Source organism: Triturus cristatus, chromosome 4_1 (genome assembly GCF_964204655.1).
Source record: "Triturus cristatus chromosome 4_1, aTriCri1.1, whole genome shotgun sequence".
Taxonomy (NCBI): domain Eukaryota; kingdom Metazoa; phylum Chordata; class Amphibia; order Caudata; family Salamandridae; genus Triturus; species Triturus cristatus.
In genome coordinates, this window is record NC_140585.1 from 1,200,420,306 (window position 1) to 1,200,442,320 (window position 22,015).

Below are 22,015 nucleotides of genomic sequence, written 5' to 3' on the forward strand. Positions count from 1 at the left end.
GCGTCATCAATACTGGAACTGGAGGGACCATACACGTACTTGCGACATGCACATAGAGCCGTTGGGGTCCAAGATAGGGGACATAACTGACCAGGAAAATCCACATTTCCACATTCCCTCCTTGTCCCCTACTTGCCCTTCAAGAGATATCAATCTTCATCAATCCATTGATCTGTTCATATAGCATCATTTGTTCTTCTTTCTTCTTCCGGGATCTCGAATGAAAATCTTGATGTGGGATACACGATGTGGCACACAGACCACAAATCGCTGGTCCACATTGTAGACATAGACAGCAACTGAATAGTATGAGAAGGCCAATACCTAGGAAGGATAGAACTCTCCATCCCCAGGCTGATACCGCATTCCAAAACCAACTGGACCAAGTCCAAGTGCCTGGGTTCTGGTGTATCTGGCTTACAATCTTATGAAGGCGAGTGATGGCTTTATATACAGATGGCGAATTTTCTGGTATGAATACGCAACAGCTTGATCCGATGACCCTACAAGCTCCGCCCCTATCAGCCAGGATGACGTCAAGGACAAGACGATTTTGAAGCACAACAATCCGCATAGCAGACTGCTCTTCCGTTAAATTGCCTAAGGCGGAAATAGTCTCATTCACTACTGCTTCAAGGGTTCTAGTTAATCTACGTATCAGCTTACTATTAGTAACAGTACCTATATAGGGAAAGACGCCTTTATTAAAATCTACATACTTGTCCCATGCCGTCTCAGTGTAATCGACAATGGGGAGATCTCTCCGTTTTCTGTTGTGTACTAAATGAATATTTCTGTAATAATCAGGAGGAGCTAGGAAAACAGGTGGCAGAAGGAATGCAATGTAGCAGGTACCATCCCAATCTAGGGGTAGACGCATATATGCAGTCTGACCACATAGGAAGTAGGAGTGGCGAGAAGCTCTGAATGAAGATTTGCCTTGGTCACTGAATTCTACGGTAGTAGTGCATTGACTGTGGCCCATATGTATGGAACCAACCTTTCTTACACATAATTCACCTTTTGCTGGGAATACTGACATGGTGGGTAAGACTAGCTCAACTTCGGATACGACATTTAGAATCATGAGATTAGGTGTAAAATTACCTAATCCATATACTTCATTTTCTAGATCAGTTCCTGTTCTTTTGGGGCGACCCTCCTTGTCAGGGTAACAGACTTTGAATAAAACTAGGTTCAGGTTTCCCCATATCCAATGGTCTTGGTAAACTGCTGTGTCTGAGTCTATGGAATTAATTAAACTAAACCATGCTCCACAGGAGCCATTATGTGTAAATGGATGTGGAAAAAAAGGCAGGACTCCTTCATAATTCTGGTAGGGAGGGAGTCGGCCACACACCCAACAATTGGTGGCGTTACTAGTCTGATGGGAATGATGTAACATACTAATGAAAGTGTTATTGCGCAGCGCAAGTCTATAAGACAATTCATGCGGAGGTAAGTCACTAAAAGAATGTTCAGCAGCAACATTATAAACATGTCTAGAAATAGGGTAATATATGTGCAACAACATACTTGTAATAATTATTAAAAGACTCAATAAAAACAAAATTAATAATGTCACTATGCAGTGGCTACGCAGTGATTTACAATACGCCTGTCGTTTCAACATTTTTCGGGTATTTTCTCTACTCAGGTCCAAGGGATACATGTCAGAGACAATTCAACCGCTTCACCTTGGAGAGGACTTAAACAATCAAATTGCTCGACTTGGTGGGCCTAAGCTTTAGTTTGTAATTTTCAGATTTGCTCGGTTCAACAAAAGGAAGCTTTGTATCAGTCTGTGAGGGAGTGCAGGGCACAATGTCTATATCCGAAGATAGTCCATGAAATTTCTTGATGTGGCTTGAATGAATCCAGCCCTTGCGGCCCTCGATCTTCACGGCTGTTCTTGTGGTCAACAGGACCAACTTGGGTGCTTTCCACCTGGGCTCCAGTTGAGTCTTTCGGTCGAAATTTCTCACAAAGACAAGATCCCCCGGAACCACGTCATGGGGTTTCACCTCAGTGTTGTCGGGAAAGGCTGCAGCTACCTGTGAACGAGAAGATTGTAGTGCAGACATCAAGGAAGCCAAGTAATCTGTCAGCATATTACAGTCAATATCAGTTATTTTGCGTGGTATAGGCGTCCCCCACATATTCGGTGGTCTACCGAAGATCACCTCATACGGGGATAGCCCTGTTCTAGAGTGTGCTACCATTCTCATGTAAAAAAGTGCAACTGGTAATGCTACTATCCAGTCGACCCCTTTCTCTCTGCATATTTTGGACAGTCTGATTTTCAGTGTCTGATTATGTCTTTCTACAAGACCTGCCGCCTCGGGATGTCGGACACAGTGGAATTTCCACTGATATCCTAACAGAAGTGAAACGTGTTTCATTAATTCGGATGAGAACGGCTGGCCGTTATCTGAGTAGACAACACGTGGTAAACCGTATCGTGGGAAGAATTCTCGAACCAACTGTTTGGCAGTAGTCGGGGCAGTGTAATCTGAAACCGGGTACGCCTCTGTCCAACGGGACAGAGCGCAGACAACTACGAGAACATATTTGAATCCTCGACATCGTTCCATCTGGATATAATCCATCTGTAGGACTTCAAAAGGGTGATCAGGAGGATGAAATCCACCCTGTTCTACGGGAACACTTTTTCCTGGGTTGAACTGGCAACAGATCATACAGGTACGGACCTTTTGTTTTGCTGCTGCTCGTAAATGTTTATTGAACCAAATGTGTTGAATGCTGTCTAGCATAGCTTTTTCTCCTAGATGTGCCGGACTATGTATAGTGTTAATTACGACTTGGACCATTGAATCAGGAAGGAACCATACAGACCTTTCCTTCATCATCCATCCTTGGTCCGTTTGGATCCCTCCTAACTCGGTCCATTTCTTTATTTCGTCTGGTGTAGCATGTGTCTGTATGTCAATTACGTCAAGAGTAGGATCTTTAACGGTCATACAATGTGTCGGTGTCGGGACTATTGTCTTTGTCATGTCGGGGGTCTGAGTTTGAGCAGTCAGTTTAGCTGTTCTGTCGGCTAGATCATTGCCTTGGGAAACGATATCAGTAACCTTCGTATGGGCCTTACATTTCATAATTGATATTTCAGTGGGTAGATGTATTGCATCTAATAATGCGTGAATGAGGGGTCCGTGCTGAATGTGGGCACCGTGGGAAGTTAAATAACCTCTCTCTCGCCACAGCACGCCGAAGTCATGTACAACTCCGAATGCATAACGTGAATCAGTGTATATGTTGACTTTTTTATTCGTGGCTTGAATACAGGCTTGCGTCAGAGCGATGAGCTCTGCGGCTTGAGCTGACAAAGTATTTATACGATTAGTTTCAATGACTTCAGTATCTGTTGTGACTGCATAAGCGGCTACTAACTCTCCTGTACTTGTTCTCATGCATGAACCATCGACATAAAATGTCAAGTCTGGATCTGACAATGGAACATCGGTCAAGTCTTGTCTGGGTTTTGTCGTTACAGTAATAACTTCAATACAGTCATGGGCTAGTGGGTCTGTTCCGGTTACTGGAAAAAGTGTGGCCGGATTCAATGTGTTACAGCGTCTTATTTCTATATGTGGCTGAAACAATGTAAGTTCATATCCTGTAAGTCGTGCTATAGTCAAGTGTTGTGTTTGCGTTCTATTTACAAGAACCTCTACTGCGTGGGGTACTTGAACTGTCAATGGATGTCCTAACACTATGGCATCGCTTTGTCTGATTGCTAAAGCTGTCGCTGCTACTGATTTCAGGCACGCAGGCAGAGCCTGAGCTACGGGATCTAATGTACTAGAGAAATAGGCACATGGTTTGTGTGCTCCTGCTTGTTCCTGTGTGAGTACTGACAAGGCAGTACCTTCGCGTTCTGTAACAAAGAGTGTAAACTGTTTTTTGTAACATGGCGTTGCTAAAACGGGTGCTTGACATAAAGCTTTCTTTAGGCTTTCAAAAGCTTGTGTGTGTTCCTGAGTCCAAGGGAGAACAGTCGATGTGGCTGCCTCCTGTGTTGTCAATTGAATGAGTGGTTTTGCTAGAAATGCATACTGAGGGATCCACTGCCTACAATATGAAGTGAGGCCTATGAAAGCCCGTACCTCCTTTTGTGTCTTGGGTATTGGCATGTTAGCTATTAACTGAATACGGTCGGGTGTAAGCTGCCTTCCCTCCTTGTCCAGCGAGTGTCCAAGATAAACAACTTGCTGGACACAGAATTGCAGCTTAGAAGGGGACACCTTGTGCCCTTTTTCGGCCAGAAATTGTAAAACTGTCAGTGATGCTTTCTCACATTCAGGTTCGCTTCTTGCGGTAATCAGTAGATCATCGACATATTGAAGCAAAGCAGTGTTGACTGGCATGTGGATACTGTCAAGTTCTCGTTTCAGTGCTTGGCTATAGATGCTGGGGCTTTCTGTAAATCCTTGAGGTGCGCGTGTGAATTTAAAGCTGCGCCCATTTAAACTAAATCCGAACAAATATTGGCTTTCCTGATCTATTGGGACGCTGAAAAAGGCGTTTTTGAGATCAATTACAGTAAAGAATGTCGCTTCGGAATCAATGGCTGTCAGTAATGACGAGATATCTGGGACCACAGGAAATTGTGGCACAATGCATTTGTTTAATTCGCGCAGATCAATAACCAATCGATATACTGGCGGCGCTGTAGGATCTGTTCGTTTAAGAATCGGTATTATCGGTGAATTACATATATTGGAGTCTGTTTCCACAACTACTCCTTGGGCAATGAGCTCGTCAATGATTTGTAGTAAAGCCACTACAGCATCTGGTGGTAACTTGTATTGTCGCATTCGTGGTAGCACCACTCCTGCCTTTAATGTGACTCGATATGGTGTAATATTCATGCAACCAACATCAGTAGGGCCTTGTGCCCATAGATGTGTAGGTAAAGTCTGCAGTCGGGGATCCATGTCTCTAGATACATAGTGACCTTTAAAATCACGTAAAAACAATCTTACTCCTTCCGGAGAACAACATATTATAGCTCCTAGAGCTTTCAACGTTTTTATTCCTAACAAGTTTTCTGGACATGATTTAGTAAGCAGTAAATCTGTAGTTCGGGTCAGAGGTCCTATCGTAAGTGGCAAAGGCTGTGACACTTCATTAACAATAGGTTTTCCTAAAAAACCAAGGGAAATATTCTGTGAGCCTGAGAGGGGTGCCCCTGGAACTTCACTACGTTTTATAGTTGTTCGACTTGCCCCTGTATCGAGTAAAAATTTTCTATCTTGACCTAATAATTTACTATGTACATAAGGTCCTTCTTGATCTACAGGAATCTCGATAAGGGGTAAGTCAACTTCCCTCTCTAGGCTTGTTCATGCGTAACGCTGATACTCGGGATATTCATACTGTGCGGTCTGATACATTTGTCGAGTTGTTGTCTGTGTGGCAGCAGCAGGCAACGGTGGTGCAGCTGGCACAAACTGTATTGGCTGTTGTGAGACTGGCATGGCCTGGGCATGCTGCATAGCTCCTTGTTCATTCTGATCTTGTCTTAGTGGCCGTGATCTTTCTTGTGTTTTACCTATGGCGATATTATGTTTTAAAACTGGACAATCGTGTACGTAATGGCCTGGCTTTTTACAATAATTGCATGTCCCCTTTACAGGTCCTGCTGAATCGGAATGTGTCATACCCTTTTTATGTCCTTCAGCTGGAACTGTCTGGGAAACTAGCATTTTCATTTTTGTGTCTTTCATGCGTCTGTGTTCATGTTCTTGTTCCTCTTTAATTCTATTGTGGTGGTACTGTAACATTTGTAACATTTGTGTTGGAGTGTTACCTTGCCAGGTACTCTCGAATTTTAATACTCTATTCTTTACTGGGGGCAGAGCATTTTCTACTAATTTTGTTACAAACAGATGTGGGTATGATTCGCTACTTGCTTTTATGCCACTATTTATACCAAAACATTTTTCAAAACGGGCATAGTAATCACTAGTGTCTTCGTCTTGCTTCTGTTTACAGGCTGAAATTGTACCCCAATCTTCCTTTTTCGTAGTTAATAACCGTGGCAGTACCTGTACTAGTAGTACTGGTAATGCCTTAGTTTTGTCCCCAAGCCCCGAACCTGGACCTCGGGCCCTTTCTTCTGCTTCTAATGCTGACCATTCTATCTTTTGATCACCTACCTCCCACTCTTTTTCCTTGAGTTTCTCATAAATGCCAGCAGGCATCAACACCTTTAATATTGTCATAATGTCGGGGTAGGTATATTCTCCCATGAGTAACATGTCTTTAATTTCTCGGTGAAACCCCGCTGGGTCCTTGTCATGACTGGGTACTACTTTCTTCATTTCTAACAATTCTATTTTCGATATAGGCGTATATACAAATACGCGTTTAAACTCGTTGTCCTCACCCTTTATTGGGTGCACTTCTCGTAAGGGATTCTGTCTATCTATGTGATACGTAGTCCTTTCCTTGACAGACAATGGAACATGTTCTGAACATACAAAAAGAATATACTGCTTTCTTGATTCTAGAATTTCTTTAATTAATTCAGTACCTGGACCTCTCCATTTATTCATAAGTAATTCAGTCAGTATGTCAGGCAAGGGACCAGGGTCCGAATGCTGACTCCGATATAGTATAATGAGTTGTTGAATCATATAAATCCCAGCTAACCTTTGTTCATCTGGGGTAAGATTCAAAAATGTGCGTACTACTGTATCATCACTATATTTTCCGGGACTGTCCACCCAATGGACAGCTGCCCTGGCTAAATCTTGTTCATCCATAGAATCGAGGAAATGATAACCCCTTCGTTCTTGTAGTAGTTTGTCGGCGGTTTGGAACGAATGCTCGTTAGACCTTATGTTAATTATAGGTATTTGAAAATTTCTGTTATTATCTGGACATATCGGATGTATTGAGTCAGTGTGATATCTAGTCTTACTCCTATTACAAGATCTTCCTCTACCTACATAGGCTATGGTGTCCGACTGTCCTGTGGGCAGTCCTGACCCTTCTTCCTCGTTTTGTTCGAACTCGTCTACCTCTAATCGCTCTTCGTGTAGGCGTTCTATTTCTTTACGGATCTTTCGGCACATGGCTATTATACAGTTTTGTTTATCATGTCTCCCTTCCGATATATTCTGGCTCCATCTTGTAAGAATTTTCATGGCTTCCGGGTCTACCCCCGGTCGGTCTTGATTTCTGATCACACAGTTTATGAGGAAACGTAACAGTTCCCCCTGTATCTCTACTTTCTGGTATTCCATAGCTCTGTAAATACATTCTGGATCTCGCCCTGTTTGGACAAAATGATATATATTATCTAGATGCGCAGTCATTCCTGGTAACTTTGCTAAATACACTGCGGCTCGTCTGATACGCAATGATGCTAGGGTCATTTCGTCCTCCTTTCCAGGCACCGGGTCATATCTACAGTCTATAAGAAGTTCCTTAAGCGTACGGGTACTAAGGAGTTTGGGTGTACGTGAATGCGCTGACTCTTGAAAAGTAAGTTTATTTATTCTGGGTGGCGTAGAAAAGACATTGGTAGCTCCTCCCGCGGCCCCATCTGGGGCGTCGGGTGTAAAAGGATTCGTCGAACGTGACACAGCAACTACAGGTGTGGACACAGCCATAGGGATACGGGTACTGGATCTTGGCGTTGAACCTCCCTGGTATGCGGTCTATGTAGGGCAGAGTTAGCATACTCAGGAGCTGCGTCATCTAAATATGAGGAAAGAAAAACATCTTCTGCGGTTCTAGGATGCCCCTTAGGATGTACCTTTATTGGGAACAATGGGGTTGGCAAGTCTTTTGGTGTCTCTGGAGTAGCCTTAGGTAATCCTTCGGCCAGGAGAGGATACATACCATTCATAAGGGCATTTCTTTGTCTGTCTACTTGTTCTGATTTTACTCGGATACCTTCCTCAATTAATAGATTCTCTCGAACTTTATTGGAATTCTCTTTACTCTTCTCCTCCTGTCTACGTGCTTTTTCTGTTCGTCTATGTGATTCTTTACGCCATAATTCAACGGCGTCTTTCTGTGACTGTCTGACTTTTCTTTTCCATAACTCTTCCTCGACTTTCATGATGCACTCTGCATCCCAGGTCCCCGCTGTGGGCCACCTTTGACTTTCTGGTAATCCCTTGGTATAGTCTACCCATAAATCAAGAAATAATATAGCGTCTAAGCCATGTTTGTGATACATAAAGTGCCCCGGAGTGTCCCTAGGAGGAATAGGGACGGCTTCTTCGAGAACCCCTTTTCTGGTAGTGATCTGTCTTAATTTCGAAAAGAGCGGCATATTGAGAACTGACCTTATACTTGATTTTGACCTGATACTTGAATTTGAACAGACTTAATACAATAAACACGATAATGAACAGTCATTCATACCACGATATTCAGAACATACTTAAACACTTTAAACATTTAACATTAAACCATTAACTGAAACAACAATGATGATCGTCTGCATAACTAATCACCAAGCTTAATTCTCGACAATAACTAGACAATAACTAGACACTTCGGAATACTTCGGAATACTTGATATACTGCTAAACAGTACAGATACACTGCTAAAACAGTGCAGACCGGATTTGTGTACCCAAACCCGTCTTGACCGGCACAACCTATGTGCACGTCAGAAATGCCTCCCCAGCAATGGTACTCACCGGGTAGCTTCGGAAACGGAAGGCCTCAGTAACTTGAACTTGAACCGGACCGGACTCGACTCGACTCGACTCGATTCGTCGGACACTGGGCTTGACTTCGGACTGGTGGGTCTCTGTATACCTCGGATCTTGCTCTCTCAGCTAGGCTCTGGTCGGGATACTTCGCACTTCTCACCGCCTCGTCTGGGTGTTGATTGCAGTCTCAGTCGCCCCCGCTTGACCGGAGGGAGATACAGGAAATCCTGCTGGTACGCGTTATTGTCCGTCCAGCTGTGGCAGGAGACCGGGCCTGCAACACACCGCCGGCGCGTGAGATGAGAAAGTGTCCCTATTCGGGCGCCATCATGTGGTAAATATTTCTCCTTTACCGGGACTGAATTTGGTACAGAAACATTATAAAATAGCTCAGTAAAATGAGAGGCAGAATCCGTGATATCAGAGTTTCGGAATGGGCTTTATTCCAATAAGCGATTATAATCGGATGCCTCAAGTTCCATCACCACGGGGGTTCAGGAAGTGAAGTACATACTTTATTGACAAGCAGTAACTTTTATAATACATACATTATAATGAAGTGAATACAGTAGGCGTAACAATTGATAAGGACATTGACGTTTGGTTTGCGTAACCGAAAATGGGTGTAATAATGAGTAAAAAGGAACATGATTGGTTGTGATGTCATGTATAGGTGGATCTATAAGATAATACTTGGCATGGATGCGCGCGCAGCAGTATGACGTGTAATTGACGTGTAACTAGGGGGTGACGGGGACTTGACATTTAGCTCTATATGTGGAGACGAGAAGTCTGGGAGGTCAAGTCAACCTAATCCCAAATCATATCTAACATCCTATGTTTAAAGAACTATGTTATCCAAAAAGGAGGACTCTCGGACAGAATCTATTCTATACTGACTGTGCGTGTACAAGCGTCTAAGTGTCTACACTGAATGCGAGGGGGTAGGAATATTCCATGGTAACAAGGCTATGAATTACTTGCATGAGGACAGAGAAGGTGGGCCTTTTGCTTGGTAACTGGAAGAATGTTTACTTAAACTACTAGGCAGGAATGCATCGGCTGAGGGGGAAGCAGATAATTCGAAGGTGAAATACAGTTCTTGGCAGAGAGTAAGCTGATGTCGGGCTTCGCGAGCCGCGCAGAGAATGAGACAAAGTTCATGGTCACAGATGCAGGCTCAGACTGGAGCTTTCAGAGGCAGAAGGCAAGAGGAGTTTCGATGGCAGAATCAGGGCCTACTTGCCTGGACTGAAAAGTGGCATAAGTGAACCATATAAAGCCGGTGGCCTTTCATATTTAAGAATGGAATATCCGGCCTATTCATGGCGGATCTGGCAGAGGACATGTTGACGGTGGACACGCATGTGTTTGCGTCATCAATACTGGAACTGGAGGGACCATACACGTACTTGCGACATGCACATAGAACCGTTGGGGTCCAAGATAGGGGACATAACTGACCAGGAAAATCCACATTTCCACATGGGAGAGATGCTGTAGTAGTAGGAGCTGGCCAGTCTGCGGTGCACTGCAAAGTAACCCTTTGAGCGGGGCCATCTCCCTCAAACTAACTCACCGATGTAGCCACAGGTGTAATCAGGTTGGTCCCAGAGATCAAAGGGAGGCCGCCATCTTAGTACTGGTACTAGGGCTGTAGCCAGGAAATATTGAGGGTGATGGAGTGGGGCAAGGGGGCTGGCTGACCAATCCACAGGTCCCCCCACAGTAGCAGCAAAAGAAGAGGGAACCAGCCCCTTGAAACTCACTGCCGCAGCCGCGGGTAGAAAAGGATTGTCCAAGTGCTCTGGGCAGGGTAAAATGTCAGTGCTTCAGCCTCCCCCACTGCATATGTGCCGATTTGCGCGGAGGGGGTCTCCAAGGTCCATGCCCCCCCCGAACTAGTATGCCTGGAAGGGGGCACCTCCCTGGAAAAATGTACAGCTGTGACCACTAGTGCAATTAGTTAAACCAGATTGGTCGCACACTGCTACACCTACCAGGCGTGTTCCCCCAATGAAAATGGTCCCTGAAGGTCAGCGTCGGCGGATACACCTATGCTCGAGTGTGAATGCAAGTATGCGTGGCGTGTGCCATCCCTGGACACGTGTTTCGAGGTAGTTGCCTCTCGTCAGCAGGGAGTAGGAAAATGTGTGGGGTTGCTGTGTAAGCTGCTAAAATCGTTATCAGGTCTAGTACCTCTCGTAGCGCGCAGGTGCGTAACCATGAGTCCGTCGACTCCACCGGCTCAAGGGAGCCTGAATATAAAGTTAAACCAGATTGGTCGCACACTGCTACACCTACCAGGCGTGTTCCCCCAATGAAAATGGTCCCTGAAGGTCAGCGTCGGCGGATACACCTATGCTCGAGTGTGAATGCAAGTATGCGTGGCGTGTGCCATCCCTGGACACGTGTTTCGAGGTAGTTGCCTCTCGTCAGCAGGGAGTAGGAAAATGTGTGGGGTTGCTGTGTAAGCTGCTAAAATCGTTATCAGGTCTAGTACCTCTCGTAGCGCGCAGGTGCGTAACCATGAGTCCGTCGACTCCACCGGCTCAAGGGAGCCTGAATATAAAGTTAAACCAGATTGGTCGCACACTGCTACACCTACCAGGCGTGTTCCCCCAATGAAAATGGTCCCTGAAGGTCAGCGTCGGCGGATACACCTATGCTCGAGTGTGAATGCAAGTATGCGTGGCGTGTGCCATCCCTGGACACGTGTTTCGAGGTAGTTGCCTCTCGTCAGCAGGGAGTAGGAAAATGTGTGGGGTTGCTGTGTAAGCTGCTAAAATCGTTATCAGGTCTAGTACCTCTCGTAGCGCGCAGGTGCGTAACCATGAGTCCGTCGACTCCACCGGCTCAAGGGAGCCTGAATATAAAGTTAAACCAGATTGGTCGCACACTGCTACACCTACCAGGCGTGTTCCCCCAATGAAAATGGTCCCTGAAGGTCAGCGTCGGCGGATACACCTATGCTCGAGTGTGAATGCAAGTATGCGTGGCGTGTGCCATCCCTGGACACGTGTTTCGAGGTAGTTGCCTCTCGTCAGCAGGGAGTAGGAAAATGTGTGGGGTTGCTGTGTAAGCTGCTAAAATCGTTATCAGGTCTAGTACCTCTCGTAGCGCGCAGGTGCGTAACCATGAGTCCGTCGACTCCACCGGCTCAAGGGAGCCTGAATATAAAGTTAAACCAGATTGGTCGCACACTGCTACACCTACCAGGCGTGTTCCCCCAATGAAAATGGTCCCTGAAGGTCAGCGTCGGCGGATACACCTATGCTCGAGTGTGAATGCAAGTATGCGTGGCGTGTGCCATCCCTGGACACGTGTTTCGAGGTAGTTGCCTCTCGTCAGCAGGGAGTAGGAAAATGTGTGGGGTTGCTGTGTAAGCTGCTAAAATCGTTATCAGGTCTAGTACCTCTCGTAGCGCGCAGGTGCGTAACCATGAGTCCGTCAACTCCACCGGCTCAAGGGAGCCTGAATATAAAGTTAAACCAGATTGGTCGCACACTGCTACACCTACCAGGCGTGTTCCCCCAATGAAAATGGTCCCTGAAGGTCAGCGTCGGCGGATACACCTATGCTCGAGTGTGAATGCAAGTATGCGTGGCGTGTGCCATCCCTGGACACGTGTTTCGAGGTAGTTGCCTCTCGTCAGCAGGGAGTAGGAAAATGTGTGGGGTTGCTGTGTAAGCTGCTAAAATCGTTATCAGGTCTAGTACCTCTCGTAGCGCGCAGGTGCGTAACCATGAGTCCGTCGACTAGTGCAATTAGGATGGCCTCTACGATCAGAGTGGGACCTCGATCTTGGCTCCGTCGCGGCTGTAGGAGCTGGGATAATTCAGCGGTCCCCCGGCTCTGCGTTGCACTCCCGGGGTTCTTCAAGCGCACAGCCAGTGTCTCGGATGTATCGGCAAGCCTCTCCCATGGAAGCTGGGAGGCGATGGCTGCTGGGTAAGGCCAGGGAGATTGCGGGCGGCAAAGAGCACTGTCGCTGCCTGCGATCGGTCGTCCACAGGCGCAGTCTTTATAACAGTGCGGACTAGCTAGAAACCATTATTACCTATGATGTTCTCTGTTATCAGGAGGTGTGGGCCCTTGAAAATGTGTATATAAACTGTTTCCAATCCTTCTGTCTACACCTTCTTCTTCTGACCAAAGGGAAGCCCAGCAGTGTGTATCTTCCCTTGGAATTAGCAATGTTAAAATTTAAGTGATGCTGTTAATTCACTGTTGCCAAATTGTACTTTTGATTTTTCCTGGTTTCTGGCATCAGTTCTAATTAAAATTATTTTCTAACCAACCAGCTGAACCTATTCTGGACTTTGATCTTATTGGGGACTTTATGAAAGAGTGTCAAGACAGGATGGTTATCATCTTGTTGGGTAACTCCAGCATTATCAAATACACTTTACAGGGAGATCATGTATGTGGTCTAACAAACTAGAGGGGGGCCACTTAACACACTTCTTGCATTATGAATATGGAGATGCACTAAGTCCAATTGTCAGCAAATATAACTTAACGCTTAGCTCTAATTTCTCCCCCCAACCTTTACGGGAAAAGGCAGAGGGTCTGCAATCAATGTTATCTTGTCATCTTCATATCTGGCCCTGTTAATATCTGAATCAAACATCTTAACATGCTGAATCAGTGACCACAACCTAGTCTTTCTTTGCTTAAATTGCCCTGCTACAAGGATTTCAAAACCCTCCTGTTCCCCTTAATTGCATGTCTGTCCTAATAATGGGTCACACATTAAATGGAAGAATGTGGATCAAAACTCATTTTTTGAGAAATTAAATAGTGAATCTAATAAAACCATGATGTGCTGTTTATCAGATGAGGCCGGGCTTCATGAGATCTTAGCAAACTTTGATGCCCACTGTAAATCTGTGTCTAACATGATGATCCCGCTAAAACTCCCACAGGACCAACTATTTGCAAATGATTGAACCATGCCTACTCTCTTGCATATAGAAATTTAAAATTGGCTACCAATTACCAACCACGCAACATTGAGATTATTCAGCAAGTGACACTACTGGATAAGAAGGTACTCAAAGAGAGGAAAGAAGAAATTAGAGTTAAGGCTTGGGATGAACTACAAGCTGCTGTGAACTTAAGTTTCCAAAGGTCTTCTGGGAAGTCATAACCATCCTTTTTTCTGAAGGAAATGACCCTAAAATAGCATGTCATATGCCTCCAGAAGATTGGGTTAGCAAATTCTCAAAAACCTATGATCAAGAGTGCCTGGCCATACTTTTCCCAGATGGCCCGCAGTTTAACTTAGATGCCGCACAGTCTCTTGCCTGCTCTGTTACCGTAAGTGATGTAGGTACTGCCTTCTTAAAGAGCCCCCTTGGCAAGGCTCCCAGCCCAGATGGGGTGCCTAAAGATGTTTTAAGGCAAATTTTAACATTCTGGGCCCCCCTACTTACTAATGTGTTCTGTGCCGCCATGGGAAACTGAAATTCCTGGCTCTTGGTGAAAATCCACCATCGTTCCCATTTTAAACAAGCATTGGCATAGCCAATAGGTCTCGCCTTTGGGACCTTATAAGTGTTTAGCTATGCAACAGTTGCATAACTAAATACTTATAAGGTCCCAAAAGCGAGACCTATTGGCTATGCAAAGCGGCCGTGAAAGTAATCGCGGTAAAGCGCGGCGCGCGCGCCCGCGCACATGCACTGTACCTCTAGGCTGGCCTGGTAGCACTTTTTGGAGACCTCTCAATAAGTCTCGCCAGACCAGCGCATGCGCTGGGTCAGGCGAGACCTAAAAAGGGAGATAGAAGGCAACTGTCATGCTATCACCCCATCTCCCTTCTGGATCCCTGTGGCAAAATCTCACGAAGGGTGATTCTCCAAAAACTGGAAGAATGGATGGAGAAGAGAGGTTTCTTCTCAGTGGCTCAATACAGCCTTCGTCCTGGTGTGGGCACAATTTAGCTGTCCCTGAACCTGCTCACGGGCAAGTATATCAAGGCCAGGGAGGGTTCTCTTCATTTAGCATTCAGGGACCTCTCCTGTGACTTTGATCTAGTGGACAGTGGCAGGCTCTGGGACATGCTGTTGAAGGCAGGGGTAGAGGCCCCACTAGTTGAGCTTTTAATGCGCCTTCATTGGGACACTACCTCAAGTACCATATGACCATGAAGGAGAATGTACCCCTTCCTTATGACTAAAACGGGGGGGTTACACAGGACTTCAGTCTTTCCCCATTTTTGACTATATTTTACATTAACTCTTGACCAAGTCCTGAGGACCAGAGGAAAGGATTACCCCAGGATGGGTGAACGATTTGTGCCTGTCATCCTTTACGCAGATGACGTGGTGATTATCTCCCGCTCCGCCAACGGCCTGCAACATCTGCTGGATTGTTTTAACAAATTGATGGGGGAACTGAAACTGAAAAGTAATAATCAAAAATCGTACATTATGATCCCCGTGCCTGAGGCATACACGGCCGCCTAGATTTATCATTTGTGACACTCCTAATACTAAGGTCCAAAATTTTCCAGGAAAGTTGGCCGTAAACCCATGTCATTGTACAATGCCAAAGGTCTCTCTTTGGGAAACGTATGGAGCAGATGTTTCGGGTTATACGGACCCAGGGTGTCTCCAGGTTATCAAAAATAAATTTCTTAGCAGATTGTCACAGTTCCAACGAGTACTGCTAGTTTTATAGCTCATTCTGAAGCTGGACTTCTATATGTAGGCGATAAAATTAAATTTGCCCCGCTCCTATTGTGGTTGAAGATATGGCACTCACCTCATTTCTTTTTATTTATTTATTTAAACATATTTTATTGCCTTTTTTTATTCAACAACGCTCATGTGATAGCTACAGTTCTCTTACATAGTCCATATGTATTACTTATGGCACTCACCTCATACAATTTTTTCTCGCCAAATTTTAGCATATTGTGTTAAATTGGTCCATTGAGACTCCATCCCCTGGCTTGCATACGTTTAGAAAACTTTTACAGAACTTGGTGTCCCAAACTTATTTTATTTCCCAAAAAATATTGAAAATAAATCTAGAACCATGATCAAATCTCTTTTTTGTAATTCAGGCAATGGATACTGTTCGCCGATATGTAGTGATTATGACCGTTGGATGGATTGAACCTTATTTGTTATGGGTTCCCAATATTAAACACAAATTTTAACTTATTTGGTTTAGACTGAACTCTGTACTCTGTTTTGCAGCTTTTCCGCAACAGGGAACATGTTTTTTCTCATTTACTTGTTGTCCCTGCAACAATATTAGCCAGCAATCCCTCATTCATTTTGTTTTTTTGCGGTTTTTACAACATGCCTAGAATCCAGTTTTTAGTGCCTGTTCTACACTCGAATAACCTAAGAACTTTCAAGCCTCTGTTTTTTTAAGGTGGCTATATTCTATCTTTATACGTCTTGCAGTAGCTGGTTATATCCTACATGCATTGAGAATTAGGAGAAAACTGAATGTTGCATAAAAAACCCTCCTATCCTATGTATTTTAAGATTGGTTTGTCATCTTTTACTTTTATGAGGTTTTTTTTTAAGTTGAACTATTACCGTTTTGGGGCCAAGGGAATGTCACGTACGAAATACATAAAATGTTTATGATGTAATATTCTTGGAAAATCAGTTTCTGCATGAATGTGTTTTCTCTCTCTGTGGCAAGGATATCAGCACTTAAATGTATAGCAGTTTATGTTTTAATGTATCCTTTTAAGCATTTGTGAATGGTTTAATTTGTCTGTCTTTTTATAGCTATAATAGCCGAACAGAAGTATTTAACTGCCTGACTGACATTAAGAGAACCAAACCTCTGTATTCATTGTTTCAGTCTAACAGTTTTAATTCTACAACAGATTAGTAACTTTATGTTAAACATTGCTCTTACGATTATGGAACAAAAATTATCACTTGAACTACTAGGTTTTGGCTCTTGTATTATTTTTTAAGGCTTCCTGTGAACTTTATTAGTTTCAATAGCTGTTTTTGTGAACTGGTATATGTATCCACTGGCATGGAATTGGTTCAGGCTTTATAAAAAATTAAAGCCTAGGCTAACTGCTGTTCCTTTAATTAATTCAATTTTGATTTCTCTAATTTTGCCATGCTTTTTATGAGCTGGTAGGTGCTTCTTATATTATCCATTGGGTTAACAATAACAAATTTTGAATTCATTTTCAATCAAAAGAGGAATGGAAGACTCATGTTGCTTTTTCACAAGATGATTGTAGTTATTGAGAGAGGTTTTATACATTGTAATTCATTAGTTGGCTTCATGACTGGTTGAATAATTGTTTGTTAGAGTGTTAAGATCTTGAATGGGATTTGCTTGATACATATCAAGTTGAGATAAACCTGAAAGTATCTGTTCTTTGTTTTGTATTATGTTTGTGATATCTCATTTAGACCTGGATATTGCCCATGTTTGTTGTGTTTCCAAATGACAGATGTGTTGCATCTTTCTTTCCCGCGGTCATTTATTACCCTGCTCCACCAAGAGAAGGATGCTGTGCAGGTTGTAGCTGTTTTGCTGTGAGTGTGGGTTTGACAGATGTCAGCTGATAGTAAAAGCTGAGGAGGAAAGTGTCAGCTCTTGGGGGGTAACTTTGGGGGGGTATACTTGTAATCACAGTTGACCCTGACAGTTCCTGACCCTTTACTGATCTGTAAATAAAGAACTTCCCTGTTTGTTCAGCAAAGTCATTCTGAATGTTCCAGTTGGGTTCTGCTAATTCTCCCAAGTAAGATAAGTTCAATATTATTGGTTTTCCATTTTGATAGGACTACACATTCACTGTAAATAAAGCCTAAAATAGGGGAATATCAAAGGTCTTGCTGTCCTTAATTTTCAGACAGCAAAATAACAGTAAGAAAAAGTGAATGAAAAGGAAAATGGTTTTTTTTTCCCTGTCCCATTTTTAGTCTCCCATTCAATTACCTTTATTCAGGCAGTCTGTACCTCAGCTCTCTTTCGCCTAGCATATTGCTATCTTGTTTATTAATATCAGGTGTGCACTTGTAGATCTCGTGGAGTGGTTCCCATACAAAAGCGCCTCTGTATATGAAAGCATGTGCATCCATGTGCACAAAGATCTCACTGCATTATTACCTGCTCAGCATATTTTTGGCTCCCTTCTTTACATTTCTTCATCATTGCAGCGCATCCTGTACAAGGAACGTTTTCAGATCACTAACGTCATGAAATAGGTATACAACAATTCAGAGATCCAGCACAATCTCTGAAGCTTAAGGAATTGGAGTGCAGCAATACAAGTGCAAAGATTGACCTTTGGCCTCTGTTTTATTACCTGTAACGCTTTGTGTTCATGAGCCACTGAACAAAGTCCTTGGCTTTCATCTTGTCCAGGTATCTGGTCAGGTCACTGCTAAAGGTTCCTTCTGAATGTCGCTTGATGTTGGAGGTGAAGCTCTGGGCACTCTTTGATACATAGGCTTGCCATCTGTTGGAAAAAATATTGCCATGGATTAAATGTTGTTAATAAAGTCCAAGGTCCCATTGAAGTGTTTGGGTATACCTACCATAAATAGGGGGCTTTTTTTGTTATAAGGAACATGAAGGCAGCCACAGATAACTTAACAAAACACCTTTTTCGAGAGGAGTGGAAATGTTTTTCTTTAAAGCAAGTGATGTCAGTTTAATAATGTACTACATGAAATACTAAATTAGAGGAGGTTGAGGTTGGCTGTAAGAATATTGGTGTCAAACTATATGAAGGGAATCTTTAAAAAGGAGCATTTATGATTGAAAGACTTTCATTCTCAAGTTCAATTCAAGTTCAACTCTAGCCCTGAGAAAGCATAAGAGACAAAACTCCCGAAACACGTGTTAGTTGTGGGTCATGTAAACACAATTCTACTGATGTCGTCTTTTGAAGAACATTGCAAACTCAATATCTTTTGATAAAATTACCTTGTAATATATTGTGTAATAAAAATAGTATTTTTTAATATTGTGAAGTGTGATTTTGACTCCTCTTAAATGGTACCCGTGTTATAGGGTGTTACGGTGGAAATATAGTGTGCTGACAGAGTTAGGAAGCTAAGGTCTTGTGAGGGGAATCAAAGTTGGGGGGCTGATTTGATGGCTTCTCAAGGTCACAAAGAGGATTAGCAAAAGAGATAACATTTAACCAGCAGAGCTTCATCTGACCCACTGGAATCCCTTGACACAAGATGACAGCGAGTTCAAGATTTACAAGGTTGCTCCTTGAGTGAATGGCAGGTTTTTTCTCCAGCTGCAATGCCGTTTCTGCCAAGTGGGCAGAACACCTAATCTACAGATTTGCAAACAGCTTGCATGTCACTGGTTTGAATCCAAACATGACAAACTCAGTCCTACAATTTTAGTTGATCTTTATAATGCATATAATTAAGGCGGATAATAGTGCTAATTGACTTAGTTTTCAGCTACAATCAATTTGGATGTTGGTGAAAGCTTTGTAATGAATTATTATTTTTATTTTTCGCTTAATAACTGATTGAATATTATATGGGATGCATACAAGAAGAGAAAAGTACAAATAGTGGTACATCAGAATTTGCAATGATTACTTTCCTGATGAAAAAAATAATACTTTTTAAGACCCCATATGTATAAAATGGAAAAATCTCATATACAATTTGTATGATTGCTATTATTTGTCTGTGCATAAGTGACTTACCTCGATTCATCAGAGGAATCCTTGAGAACCATCTGCAGACTGGCTGGAGCCAAAACCAGAACCAATACAGCAGCCAGGTACATCCATTGTATCTGTTTCATCTGGTCCTCTGTGTGTTTGTAAGAAAATGAGGCAACATTAGCCTGAAAGACTAAGGGATAAATCATGGTTTGTCCAACAAAACATCAGACACATATGTGAAAATCAAAGGATGTTTTCTTAAAATTTGGCAGAGTATGTGAGTGTAAAATATATAGGAATCGAAAGAAACATGCGGGCATAAGAGTGAAATATACTCACTTTATTGTCATAAATAATGCAACAAACATCAAACTCCAAAGTCACTGTATATATTTTCAGTATTTTTTAAATCACCGTCACCTTCCGTTATCCATTTCGTTTTGTATGTTGGATTCCCCTAAGTACATATACGTCTGCAACATTCCAAGGATATGAGTAGGAGAAAGTATTATGTGGCATATCAGCAAGGCGAGGCGATAGAATTATCGCCGCTTTTGCGGCCGTTTTTGGCCAAAAAGCGTCGATAATTTTATCGCCTAATTAGCAAGGTCACGCTAACGTGTGAAACCTTGCATTAGCGCACTAATTCCTAACGCCCAGCTTTGCATCTCTAATGAGATGCAAAGTGGGCGTTCCTGACCTGACATGACAGGAAAAATGTCGCTAAGCGACATTTCTCCTATCATCAAGCCTCACGCTATGAAACATAGCGGCAAGAAAAGTAGCGATAACCCCTGTTATCGCTACTTTCCTTACGCCTGCTTCAGGACTGACTTAGCCATGATATCCTATGGAAGGTGGATATCATGGCTAAGTTTGTGGAGCCCTATCAACAAGCTAACGCCACATTGTGTGAGATTATCGCTGGGTTTCCAGCGATAATCTCACGTTAGGCAGTTAGCGCAAGGATTTTTATCGCTTTTGAGATAAGCGTTGCTAATAGCACGCTATCTCGGCGATAAAAATCCACGCTAGCCGGCGATAATTATCCTAGCGCTAAGTGCGCTTAGCGATAATTATTGCCGGTTGTTGCTTATATGCCCCCTTGTCTTTATAAATACTTGTTAGTTTTCTTTTTTGGACATATTAATGATAAAAGGGTACTATTTCAAGATTGTCACTCAGTGCTCTACGAATTCTTTTTTTGTGTGAAGTGAAACATAAATTATCCATTTGTGGGAGTTTTGAACCACACTCACTGGTATGGTTTTAGGAAAGTTTTACAAAGTCCAGTTTCATTTTTGATTATTCATACAAAAGCTAGGAATTCACTATGCGTTAGGAACACATTTGTCTATCTGGAGCAGGGACAGCCTGAGATAAATTCTTCCTGAATGATTCTGAACAACCCAAACTTCTAATCGAATCAGCCCTAAAATCTGTGATAACAAAAACTCACCATGAACCTCACCCTTAAAAAAAAAAAACAAGTCTTGAGTTCAAAGTGACAACATGAGACATTTTTCAATTGAATAACCTCCTCAAACACGTGATTTAGACATTAGAGCACTCTGGAATCAGAGCTCGCTCACCAATTGTAATAGTCACAATGTAGTGTACTTATTGACCTGTCTGTAAATTACATAAATTAAGTATAAGATGCTGCAAATTAAAAATTATGTTAACACTTTTTTAGAATAACAAAATGTAGTGGATACCCTACATTGGCCAGTGATCGAAAGACTGAAGAGTAATTGTGGGGGCCGTCTCTTCTACAAAGAAAACAAAAGACAGGGAGGGACTGAATGACAACAAGCATTAACCTAATCCATTGATAATTTCATTGATCAGATAATATAAACTACTCCCATTCAAATACTGCCATAGCCCATTTTATTCACACAGTTGTCACCTACATTTGACTGATCAGCAGAACACCGCCAAAAGCCCCTCATTGTGAAGACATTGGAGTAGTAAAAAAAACTTTTGTGACAATAGAGAAGCACAATTTTTCTACAGCAGCTCTTATTTAGAAGACAACACAATAATTTTGAATTTGGCATTTTAAGGAGAGATATAATCTGTTTGAGCAAGATAGTAGGTGTGCCTGTTTACCAAGAATACATTATTTGAAAGGACTGAAAAGCCGCCTTCTAAAAATGTAGCTTTACACAGGAGTCTACACAGATTACAAATTCCATGAGGAGCGTGTCTTACAGCTTCATACCATTGGTGCTTTGCGCAGACCCTATACGATAGCGTCACATGCGCACAAACATCACTGTGTGGAGGCGGTGACCTTTGGACTCCCCCAATTACAACATAATAAAGTTGCAATTTCAGTCTCCAGCTCTCTGCCTATGAAAGTGTGCCCGGTTAATGGAGCCAGGAAGAGTCGAATGCCTGCCCTACAGAAGGTAGGTTCTGACCTAATGAGATGATGTCATTTTACACAACATTGCCTACTCGTACGATCAATCCCTTTATCTTACAAACCAGAGCTCATAAAAGAAGTACTAAGGGTAGGCATCTGCCACTAAACACCTAAGGATTTACAAATAGATTTTTCAGGTGAGTATTGAATTAAATATTTACATTTTCATTTCTTCTTTGAGCACCCCACATGTGGGCTTGTAGTGACATTACCAGTGGCGAACTATTT

At 42.9% G+C, this 22,015-nt stretch overlaps 1 protein-coding gene across 5 annotated transcripts in view; it reads right to left on the bottom strand.

The window, feature by feature from the left end:
• LOC146856379 (exendin-3-like) overlaps positions 1-22,015 on the bottom strand; it is a 225,671-nt gene that overhangs the window by 10,838 nt on the left and 192,818 nt on the right. For all 5 annotated transcript variants that reach the window (XM_085650728.1, XM_085650727.1, XM_085650729.1 and 2 more), the window contains 2 exons: positions 19,393-19,501; positions 18,019-18,171 (listed from right to left, as the gene is read on the bottom strand). In XM_085650728.1, the coding sequence (XP_085506854.1) occupies positions 18,019-18,171; positions 19,393-19,493 (254 nt within the window). In that variant the 5' untranslated portion in view covers positions 19,494-19,501. The remainder of the gene's footprint in view (positions 1-18,018; positions 18,172-19,392; positions 19,502-22,015) is intronic.